The sequence below is a fragment of the Formica exsecta genome, unplaced genomic scaffold, assembly GCF_003651465.1.
Source record: "Formica exsecta isolate Colony F162 unplaced genomic scaffold, ASM365146v1 scaffold1226, whole genome shotgun sequence".
NCBI classification, from domain to species: Eukaryota; Metazoa; Arthropoda; class Insecta; order Hymenoptera; family Formicidae; genus Formica; species Formica exsecta.
In genome coordinates this window covers 1-12,621 of record NW_021848562.1, presented here as the reverse complement: position 1 = coordinate 12,621, position 12,621 = coordinate 1, and the positions used below count along the sequence as shown (strand labels likewise).

General features: G+C 35.2%; 2 protein-coding genes and 1 long non-coding RNA gene across 4 annotated transcripts in view; 1 reads left to right on the top strand and 2 right to left on the bottom strand.

The window, feature by feature from the left end:
- The window catches only part of LOC115245629 (putative fatty acyl-CoA reductase CG5065), a 19,286-nt gene extending 11,245 nt beyond the window's left edge, over positions 1 to 8,041 (top strand). Inside the window, exons 2-8 of the mRNA XM_029824036.1 lie at positions 1,468 to 1,631; positions 1,957 to 2,092; positions 6,395 to 6,594; positions 6,738 to 6,990; positions 7,089 to 7,279; positions 7,367 to 7,624; positions 7,701 to 8,041. Of these exons, the coding sequence (XP_029679896.1) occupies positions 1,468 to 1,631; positions 1,957 to 2,092; positions 6,395 to 6,594; positions 6,738 to 6,990; positions 7,089 to 7,279; positions 7,367 to 7,624; positions 7,701 to 7,836 (1,338 nt within the window). The 3' untranslated portion in view covers positions 7,837 to 8,041. The remainder of the gene's footprint in view (positions 1 to 1,467; positions 1,632 to 1,956; positions 2,093 to 6,394; positions 6,595 to 6,737; positions 6,991 to 7,088; positions 7,280 to 7,366; positions 7,625 to 7,700) is intronic.
- Positions 8,033 to 11,108, bottom strand: LOC115245630 (40S ribosomal protein S3a). Of its 2 annotated transcripts, XM_029824038.1 has the most exons (6): positions 10,955 to 11,108; positions 10,216 to 10,319; positions 9,699 to 10,021; positions 9,081 to 9,242; positions 8,961 to 8,992; positions 8,038 to 8,239 (listed from the first exon to the last, which is right to left on the bottom strand). In XM_029824038.1, exons 1-5 carry the CDS (start codon positions 11,014 to 11,016, stop codon positions 8,963 to 8,965), a joined length of 681 nt encoding a protein of 226 aa, XP_029679898.1. In that variant the 5' UTR covers positions 11,017 to 11,108; the 3' UTR covers positions 8,038 to 8,239; positions 8,961 to 8,962. The 2 variants fall into 2 exon arrangements, with proteins under 2 accessions (XP_029679897.1, XP_029679898.1); XM_029824037.1 differs by lacking the exon at positions 8,961 to 8,992 and having other exon boundaries at positions 8,033 to 8,239; positions 10,955 to 11,107.
- Positions 11,109 to 11,371: 263 nt separating this feature from the next.
- On the bottom strand, positions 11,372 to 12,181 carry LOC115245631. Its single transcript, XR_003885570.1, has 3 exons — positions 11,935 to 12,181; positions 11,649 to 11,765; positions 11,372 to 11,434 (listed from the first exon to the last, which is right to left on the bottom strand). It is a non-coding gene; the product is annotated as an uncharacterized LOC115245631 (long non-coding RNA).
- Positions 12,182 to 12,621: the final 440 nt, after the last annotated feature.

Sequence of the window (12,621 nt, the reverse complement as noted above, 5' to 3'; positions counted from 1 at the left end):
TATATATATGTATGTATATATACACCCTACACACACGCGCGCGTGTGCACACACACACACACACACACACACACACACACACACACACACACACACACACACACACACACACACACACACACACACACACACACACACACACACACACACACACACACACACACACACACACACACACACACACACACACACACACACACACACACACACACACACACACACACACACACACACACACACACACACACACACACACACACACACACACACACACACACACACACACACACACACACACACACACACACACACACACACACACACACACACACACACACACACACACACACACACACACACACACACACACACACACACACACACACACACACACACACACACACACACACACACACACACACACACACACACACACACACACACACACACACACACACACACACACACACACACACACACACACACACACACACACACACACACACACACACACACACACACACACACACACACACACACACACACACACACACACACACACACACACACACACACACACACACACACACACACACACACACACACACACACACACACACACACACACACACACACACACACACACACACACACACACACACACACACACACACACACACACACACAAACACACACACACACACACACACACACACACACATACGTGTGTGTATCGATAATCCAGCACAAAAGTGTTGTCCAGCACAAGAGTTGTGTATTTTATGAAAGATACTTTTGCTTGTGTGAAATATCAATTTCTCTATTATTTGAAACTTTTTAATAAAAAATAAATAAATAAATAAATAAAAATTAAAAATTAATTAAAAATTAAAAAAATAAATAAAAAATAATAAATAATAAATATGTCACTCTTGAACAATAAATTAGAAACAGTATGTAGTATCTCTTTCTTATCAGTAATTTTGCAACTATACATTCAAACAGCTCTATTTCGGAAACCGTTTGAAATAGTTTGCACTCGTTTATATGAACTTTTTTGCTTAAAATGACCGATATCATTTGGGAATCACATTGCAAAAAAGAAATTATATAACAGTGATTTGAACGAATATATTATAAATAATATCGAGACACGAGATTCTCTCATAGAAACTCTACTTCAGACTCTACTTCAGACTCTACGTTATCACTCGAGAAAAATGGAAAAATCTCATTATATTGTCACAACTGATTTCAATGAAAATAAGATCAAAGATTAACCCATCTACACTAATGAATCATAATAATATAATAGTGATGTTTATTCTCTACTCGTTTTTCATAGTTTCTTCGAAGCGAACGCGCGTGATTATACATTTTTTTAAATTTTATGTTACGAGACGACATTCTCATTATTCTCATACGATCAATAAATATTAAACGACTTATCTTGAATTTAAATTACAGCTTTTCGAAGAAGTCAAGGCAGAAAGGGGATTGCCAGCGATCGAAAAAGTAATAACGGTCGTCAGCGGAGACGTATCACAGCTAGGACTTGGATTATCCCCGGAGGATAGAAAAATGCTCCGCGAGAATGTCGAAATCGTGTATCACGGAGCAGCTACCGTCAGGTAATGAAGACGAGAAAAAGATGTATCATTGCTCGCTGAAATTCAATGCTCTTAATATTTATCAATATATCTTCGATAAGATATGAAAATGATATATGATATTGCGAGTCTCTTCAGAAATTTCGTTCCTCTAATTCTCAGTTTCAGAAATAGTCAAATTGTTCCTTCTCGCATCATTTAATATCAATGTCCATTAATAATTTTATACATTATTGACAATTTATATGAATCATTACTTATAAATATCTCTCACAATTTCATTATTTAATCCGTGAACATACGGGTTTCTCTTCTGGGTGTGTACGCGAAGTTTTCCATTTTGCAGATTTGACGAATTGTTGAAAACAGCCGTACTGCTAAATACACGTGGCACAAAGCAGATGATAGAACTGGCTAAAGAAATGAAGAATTTACTTCTGTTTGTTCATATCAGCACGGCCTATTGCCATCTCGAAGAAAAAGTATGTATCTAATTTCTCTTTCTTTCATTGCTTCCCCCTCCCTCTTTATAAATGCATGCATAATAAATATGTATATATAGAGTGTCCCAGAAGGAAAGGTCAATATTCTGGGAGATGATGGTATCGGTCATTTTAAGCAAAAATGTTTATATGAACGAATGTCCTATTCCGAGTGGTTTCCGAGACAATTTAACTCACTATGCCTGAAGCGTCAGTTGACTGTTGTGACTATTGATAATGATATTGTAGAAATGTTGTTAAAAATGCCGCACATCTTCACAAATATCGAATATGCAGATATGTTGTATATTCACGGCTTTTGTGATAGTGCCACTGCTGCTATTGAAGAATACTGTCGATGCTTTTCTACGCGCAGAATTCCGGATCGTAATGTTTTCCAAGGTTTTCAATACATTGCGTAAAAGTACGCTTCCCAGTGCTCATATTTCATCTGAACAAGGACGTGAACAAAATGTGGAGGAACAGGAAAACATTCTTGAAATGGTACAGCGTAGCCATACTACTAGCACGCGAAGAGTTGCTGCACGTCTCGGTGTGCCACGAACATGCGTATGACAAACACTATATGAAGATACCTTGTAAAAAATAAAAAAAATTAATAAAAAATAAATAAATAAATAAATAAAAATTAAAAATTAATTAAAAATTAAAAAAATAAATAAAAAATAATAAATAATAAATATGTCACTCTTGAACAATAAATTAGAAACAGTATGTAGTATCTTATATATATATATATATATGTATGTATGTATATATACACCCTACATACACGCGCGCGTGCACACACACACACACACACACACACACACACACACACACACACACACACACACACACACACACACACACACACACACACACACACACACACACACACACACACACACACACACACACACACACACACACACACACACACACACACACACACACACACACACACACACACACACACACACACACACACACACACACACACACACACACACACACACACACACACACACACACACACACACACACACACACACACACACACACACACACACACACACACACACACACACACACACACACACACACACACACACACACACACACACACACACACACACACACACACACACACACACACACACACACACACACACACACACACACACACACACACACACACACACACACACACACACACACACACACACACACACACACACACACACACACACACACACACACACACACACACACACACACACACACACACACACACACACACACACACACACACACACACACACACACACACACACACACACACACACACACACACACACACACACACACACACACACACACACACACACACACACACACACACACACACACACACACACACACACACACACACACACACACACACACACACACACACACACACACACACACACACACACACACACACACACACACACACACACACACACACACACACACACACACACACACACACACACACACACACACACACACACACACACACACACACACACACACACACACACACACACACACACACACACACACACACACACACACACACACACACACACACACACACACACACACACACACACACACACACATACACACACACACATACGTGTGTATCGATAATCCAGCACAAAAGTGTTGTCCAGCACAAGAGTTGTGTATTTTATGAAAGATACTTTTGCTTGTGTGAAATATCAATTTCTCTATTATTTGAAACTTTGGGAATCACATTGCAAAAAAGAAATTATATAACAGTGATTTGAACGAATATATTATAAATAATATCGAGACACGAGATTCTCTCATAGAAACTCTACTTCAGACTCTACTTCAGACTCTACGTTATCACTCGAGAAAAATGGAAAAATCTCATTATATTGTCACAACTGATTTCAATGAAAATAAGATCAAAGATTAACCCATCTACACTAATGAATCATAATAATATAATAGTGATGTTTATTCTCTACTCGTTTTTCATAGTTTCTTCGAAGCGAACGCGCGTAATTATACATTTTTTTAAATTTTATGTTACGAGACGACATTCTCATTATTCTCATACGATCAATAAATATTAAACGACTTATCTTGAATTTAAATTACAGCTTTTCGAAGAAGTCAAGGCAGAAAGGGGATTGCCAGCGATCGAAAAAGTAATAACGGTCGTCAGCGGAGACGTATCACAGCTAGGACTTGGATTATCCCCGGAGGATAGAAAAATGCTCCGCGAGAATGTCGAAATCGTGTATCACGGAGCAGCTACCGTCAGGTAATGAAGACGAGAAAAAGATGTATCATTGCTCGCTGAAATTCAATGCTCTTAATATTTATCAATATATCTTCGATAAGATATGAAAATGATATATGATATTGCGAGTCTCTTCAGAAATTTCGTTCCTCTAATTCTCAGTTTCAGAAATAGTCAAATTGTTCCTTCTCGCATCATTTAATATCAATGTCCATTAATAATTTTATACATTATTGACAATTTATATGAATCATTACTTATAAATATCTCTCACAATTTCATTATTTAATCCGTGAACATACGGGTTTCTCTTCTGGGTGTGTACGCGAAGTTTTCCATTTTGCAGATTTGACGAATTGTTGAAAACAGCCGTACTGCTAAATACACGTGGCACAAAGCAGATGATAGAACTGGCTAAAGAAATGAAGAATTTACTTCTGTTTGTTCATATCAGCACGGCCTATTGCCATCTCGAAGAAAAAGTATGTATCTAATTTCTCTTTCTTTCATTGCTTCCCCCTCCCTCTTTATAAATGCATGCATAATAAATATGTATATATAGAGTGTCCCAGAAGGAAAGGTCAATATTCTGGGAGATGATGGTATCGGTCATTTTAAGCAAAAATGTTTATATGAACGAATGTCCTATTCCGAGTGGTTTCCGAGACAATTTAACTCACTATGCCTGAAGCGTCAGTTGACTGTTGTGACTATTGATAATGATATTGTAGAAATGTTGTTAAAAATGCCGCACATCTTCACAAATATCGAATATGCAGATATGTTGTATATTCACGGCTTTTGTGATAGTGCCACTGCTGCTATTGAAGAATACTGTCGATGCTTTTCTACGCGCAGAATTCCGGATCGTAATGTTTTCCAAGGTTTTCAATACATTGCGTAAAAGTACGCTTCCCAGTGCTCATATTTCATCTGAACAAGGACGTGAACAAAATGTGGAGGAACAGGAAAACATTCTTGAAATGGTACAGCGTAGCCATACTACTAGCACGCGAAGAGTTGCTGCACGTCTCGGTGTGCCACGAACATGCGTATGACAAACACTATATGAAGATACCTTGTAAAAAATAAAAAAAATTAATAAAAAATAAATAAATAAATAAATAAAAATTAAAAATTAATTAAAAATTAAAAAAATAAATAAAAAATAATAAATAATAAATATGTCACTCTTGAACAATAAATTAGAAACAGTATGTAGTATCTCTTTCTTATCAGTAATTTTGCAACTATACATTCAAACAGCTCTATTTCGGAAACCGTTTGAAATAGTTTGCACTCGTTTATATGAACTTTTTTGCTTAAAATGACCGATATCATTATCTCCAAGAATATTGACCTTTCCTCCTGGCATACCCATATATATAACGTGTTCTAGATGATAAAAAAAAAACAAATTGAAAATATAAAATAAAATTTTTTCACACTGTTTTTTCAGGAAACTTTGCTTTCGAAAAAAGAATAACTTAGAATATTCGTCAGGTATATTCGTGCACTTAACTATCTCTGCACATGTTTGTATTTATATTTAGTAGAATTTTTTTTTATCAATCTTGCTAATTTATCCTTATCGATAAGAACTCTTAGAGTTTCTATCATTACATACAACAATCAAGAGTACAAGGGCATGATTCTTGCATGTGGCGATAACATTTCTGCCGCTAATTACTAGAATCGGTATCCTAACCATCGATATCCCGATAAACGAGTTACTCAAAGAGCAGAACATAATTTTTTTTTAATTATTTATCGATATGGTAATCTATTTCGCCAAATAAGCATGATTCGCAAATAATTTTTTTTCGTGTGAAAAAACTTTATTCTATATTTTCAATTTCTTTTTTTCATATGGAATCACCTTTTTCCCGTTTCCATCAGTTACGAAATATCCTGTTATATGCACGCACACAAAAACTGTTCAAAAAACAATAAATTAGAACAACCGATCTTGGTAGGTTTTGTATGAGAAAACGTATCCTCCGCCAGCGGATCCTCATAAAGTAATCAAATGCGTCGAATGGATGGATGATGATGTAGTTGAGGCTATGACAGACAAGATCTTGGGAAAGCTACCTAATACATATGCCTTTACGAAAGCCTTATCGGAAGGTCTCATCGAAGAATCTATGCCGCATATCCCATCGATAATTTTGAGGTACCTATCGACAAAAGTCTTGAGATTTAGAAATTTGTGTAGATATATTAGAACGAGCACACACACAAACACACACACACACACACACACACACACACATACATTAAATAATTTCGATTTATTGACGATTTATCGACCATCAGGCCAAGCGTAGTTATTCCTATCTGGAAGGATCCGCTTCCCGGTTGGACGGACAATATTAATGGACCGACTGGTCTCTTAATCGGTGCTGGGAAGGGAGTAATCAGAACGATGTACTGCAATGAAAACGGTTACGCTGATTATCTTCCCGCTGATATCGCCGTCAATGCTATTCTTCTTTGCACGTGCAATTTTATTTATTTCAAGGAACATGAGAAACGAGTTTATAATCTTACAAGTAGTAGCGAGTTCAAGGTATATAGATCGCTGTATGACGCTTTATGGTATATGCATCCTCAGACGATGTTGAAACGAGATCTTTGATTTTTTTTTTTTTGTATTTTGATCTACAGGTTCCTTGGACGGAAATAATAGAACGCGGGCGAAAAATAACGCAACGAGTACCTCTAAACGGAATCTTGTGGTATCCAGGTGGTAGTATGAAGAAATCGCGACTTTTGCATAATATTTGTGTCTTACTTTTTCACATGATTCCGGCCTATTTTATTGACTCACTTCTCTTTTTGGCAGGCCATAAACCAATGTGAGTTATCACTGACACATGTCAGATCAAAAGTGCAAAAATACAAAAAATGCTTATAATACGCTTGTTCATTTTGTTTATATGCAGTATGTGCCGTATCCATCGCCGTATAAACAAAGGTTTCGAAGTTTTCGAATATTATGCCAATAGACAATGGGACTTTGATAATTCAAGTGTTCTCGATGCGAGGAGAAAAATGAATAGCGTAGAATATAACAAATATCAATTGCACGGCGATGACATGGACAAAGACGAGTACTTCGAAGCTTGCATTCGAGCTGCAAGGGTTTACATATTGAATGAAACTCCAGACACTCTACCGGCCGCTCGTCGACATTTGAGAATGTAAGTTTGAAATCGCGCAAAAAAAAATTTTTTTTTACGTAAAAAATTTAACGTTTTTCTTTTTCTTTTGTCACAGTATGTATTGGGTGGATGTATTTACGAAAATCTTTTTCTTTCTGCTCCTTATATATGTGCTGGCATCCTGGAGTGAAAGTTTTAGAACATTGCTCACAGATAGTGCAGCATATGTTTCAAAAGCGATAATGAAGTAATGTTTTATAGTTTAATCAAGTCAAAAACATTTTCTTCATCGATTGCATGCAAAGATTATATCTATTATATTGATCGAATTAAACTATCATTTAACATCAATGAAATGATTAAATATATAATTATATCTCGTAGTGTACGCATACTATAATTGTGTTCATTAGATATGAACAAAGTAAAAAGTAAATAAAAACATTATTTACACCATATCAAATGTGTCTTTTATTTTTATGAAAGATTATACACTCATCTTTACACAGATTCTTGTACGGGTGGTTCGTAGCCTTCCGGTCTATCAACCTTGGAACCGCTATCACCAGCTTCCTCACTCTTGTTACCACCTCCATCTCCATGCAACTCCAACAACTTGCTGAGTTCAAAGCGCGGTTTCTTCAATACTTTCACCTGATAAAATTATAACTTATTAATGTTTAATAATAGTAATCATGCATCATTAATCCTTTCACAGCACTGCCATGCAGTCATCGGACTGAGAAAAGTGAAATACTGACAGCTTTTTGATAGAAAAAGTGACAAAAAATAACCTTTAGATATTAAAATAGCAATCAAAAATGACACTGTGCATCAAATTTTCAGAGTAATTAAGGCCATTTAGGGGAGAGAAAAAAAGAAAAAAAGAAAAAGAAAACTGAATAGCCTACCATATAACAAATTAATAAAAAATAATAAAATATAATGATGAAATAAATAGTGCATTTTATTAAATATGTGAGCAAATAACAATTTTTATCAGATGAGACAGCAAAAATATGAATAGAACTCTTATGTTTTACAAATTTCATGTCAGATCAAGAAAAAACAAAAAAGATTATAGACCCATTTTGGGCAATAGTGACTTTCTAGTGACTTGTCAAAAAAAAAAGTAACAAAAAGTAACTTAAGTGACTAGATGGCAGCGCTGCTTTCATTACCAAGAGTGACTATAGTCATCTGCTTAGCGCTCGCATTAATGATTGTAGAATATGCCCATCAACATTTTTGACTTAATTGATGTAGTGTTACTAGCTTACAATTATAAATCAGTTATAAAAACATTCTTATAGATATTTCATAATTTCATAAAAACTTTTGTCGGCAATTATTTTGATTAATCATTAATACATACTACTAGTCTTCATATCCGTAAGCGCTTTTCGACTGAACATTGCCATAACGAAAAAATTAATTATTTTTGTGGAAAAGCATTAAATAATATAATCATTTATTCATAGATATTGCTACGAACCTTACGAATGTAAACGTCGTGCAAAGGATAAATGCCCTGCGAGGCTTTCTCGATATCTTTAGCCGTAGCATCCGGAAGTAACTTACTAACCACGCCTTTTAAATCGGTCTTAGTAACATCTTCCGTAATAGTTTCAACCATCTTTTGTCTGATTTTCTTAACCTAAATTAAACCATATCATTATATAAAATATGAAATTAAAACAAAAAAAGTTATATTGACAAAACGCGCAACTAAAAATAAGTGTTAAATAAGTATATTATCATTAAAACGAATCTAATTCAGCATTTCCACTGATTTAAATCAATTGGAAGTAAAATTTTAAACTTTAAATAATAATACTTTATGCATATAAATATTTCAAATATCTCATAAAATTAGAAAAATTCTTTGAACAAAACATTTATACATATATGTTAGTAAAGAATTTATTTATAAAACATATTAAAAAATCATGTGGCACGTTTCTATTTCACTACTTACTTGGAATTAATGAAAGTAGTGTGGTAAGCAACTGCGTTAATATACGCAATGCCTTCTGCCATTCACAACTACATATAAAAATTGAGATGGACAATAGGATTGCATATAATGCATGAAAAACAATTCAGCACAAACCTGTGCGTGTTGAGCATAACACGTCTTTCTCGTGCTCAGCTGATCTTTGTTTGTGAAACCAATGCAGAAAACTCGGAGCAGATAGCCATCTGTAGTTTTCACATCTACATTAGCCTCAATCAGAGTCTGCCATTTTTTCACCATTGATCGAAGCTTATCGGTTGTCAAGTCCATTCCATGAAAATTGGTCAATACATTACGACCTTGGACATCCTCGGCGATCAATCTAAATTTTCGAAACGATCTCTCTGCATCCTGATCACTTTGTAAATCAGCCAAGGACACTTCAAACACTCGAAACTTTAATCCCTCAGAAGCAATCTCTGTCAAATTAAATAAAAATATTTTATAATATTATATTGAGTTTTAATATATAATATATATATATAAAAGCAAAATAAAAGAAAAATCAGGAACAAAGAATATGTAACTAAAAGAAACAAATAATTCATATAGTAAGAACTTTATAGCTTATACTAATTAGACAATATTTTAGGACAAGAAAAAAAAATATTACTTGTCCCCTGAGTCCTGTTGACAAGAGTTTTCCCGACCTGCCGATTGGCAAACATAGACGGTGCCTTGACATCGTACCAGTCTTTGCGAGTAAAAGGATCAACGCTGAAATAATAGCACTATGTGAGAAAATATATACACACATGCAACATATAATACAATGAAAATTTTTTTTATTTTCTGTGATAGTGTTTCACGTCTGTACAGATTATCTCGCATAAATTAAATAAAATGGCAAAACTAAAGAGCTGTCTACAATGGCAATAACAAAGCTATAGAAGTAGGGTACACTGTTTTTGATGTAAAGACTGGGAGAAACAAACTGGGCAATTCCCATTCGCTCTTAGAATCAATTCTTCGCTCTGCACCACTTACTGCCATTGTAGACGACCCTTAAAAGTGGATTAGGTTAAAGTTTTATAGAACACGCATATAATAACGGATTACGTGTGCATCAAATGTCTTAAGATAACGATACTTTCACACAAAAATGCACGTTAACAGTATTTAAAAAATATTTAGAATGCATGTTTTATATAGTCATATATATTGATATAGTCCGAAATAAATAATATACAATATAATCGTCATATTAACAGTACATACTGCTGGCGTGAGGCGTGAGCCCGCCCGAGTATCCGACATAACCAAAGGAATCACGCAAAACGATAACTCGGTGAAAAGTTTTTCGCGTATATAAAATAATTAGCTAAATTTCAAGTGTAATATGTTTCACTCACATCTTCTTTTTCACTCCCTTTTTGCCACCTTTCGACAGACCCTTATTCTTACCCACCGCCATGATTCCAAGTCGCAAGCAAAAAGAAACATTCGAGACGGAAACTACTAGCCTAACCTGCCCGAGCGGAAACCATGGATATATTATATATAGATAGAGCTTTGTGTCATCGATCTTGAATATAAAGCAAGGAGCACACACTTTTGCATAAGCACATAATCATAAGAATAAGAAAATTGATTGGTCCATTTCCTTATGCATAAGAAAATGGACCAATCAATTTCCTTATGCTTATGATTATGCGCTTATGCAAAAGTGTGTGCTCCCCGCTTAAGAACGGACTATGAATACTGGCCTTATGGCTCTGCACACAGGACGCGGAAATGCTTGCCGCGCGGCAAAAGGCGACGCGGTAGCCATTGTTTATTTAAATTCCAAACAACCACTGCACCATTTGTTGCTGCTGTCGCCAGTATATGATCTATAAAATAAAATAATATTGCAACCTAAAAGGCAATCTAATATAGTATACATGAATATAGAATTTTTTAATGTATTTAACACATAGTATTATATTGAGAGAAGATCAACTAAATTAAATATATATAAGTAAGATTGTGACATAAACCAGAAAAAATTCAAACATCTATTTCTTTCTAAATATATATGATAATTGAAGTAAATTGTTAAGTTACCATCATTGAGGTTTCAGGCAACATCATTGCAAGAAAAATTAAGATTTAAATGTTTTCCAACCCGAAGATTGCAGGCTTCTTCAAATTTATTCTCCAGTAGAGTAAATATTTTAAAAACTGCAATATAATTCACACCCATATGATACAGTTATGTTAAAAATATGAAATTTTATTCAAAACTTATGATAAACAATCCGTTATATCATAATTACTAAAATTACAATACACACACACACGCATACACATCTATCTCTCCAAAAAAATATATTATACTAAAAAAACACACCGTTACGACCGGCTATCACAACCTAGCTATTATCTTCTTCTTCTTTGTTTGATTGGCACAAATTAATTACCCACCACACGGCCAGATGAGAAGGATTAAGTGAACAATTAGAAAGGATTCCTCTTTAGAAGGGGAAGATAAAACTCAAAAATATGATCCAAAGGACACACGCGTAACGTGTCCGAACACGTTCGTTCCCGCCTGCGCGCGGCAACGAACTTTTTTGGCTATTATCTTTATTAAGGGCTAAGGCTAATATTACATTTGTCGTACGACAAACTTTTTAAGCGCATTGGTTAGCTAATTTCTAGAGACTCAAGAAAGTTTCTATTTTGCAGCCAATCAATATGCTTAAAAAGTTTATCGTACGACAAATGTAATATCGGCCTTAAGATGTCTTAAACCAATCACAGAGCCGTATTAGCATCTTAAGACATTACTTAGGGCCGTGGCACATAAAAAAACTTAAGCAGTAAGGGCCGTGGCACATAGAAAAACTTAAGCAGTAAGACTTAAGACTTAAGAATTTCAACCATACGGAATTTTCAGCGTAGCTTACGTTTCAATATGGTTGCCTTACTGTTCGACCGTGATTGGTCAATTCGCTTACGTCTTAAGTCTTATTGCTTAAGTTTTTTTATGTGCCCGGGTCCTTAGGGTGCGAACTCATGCAGCGGAATAGCGTAA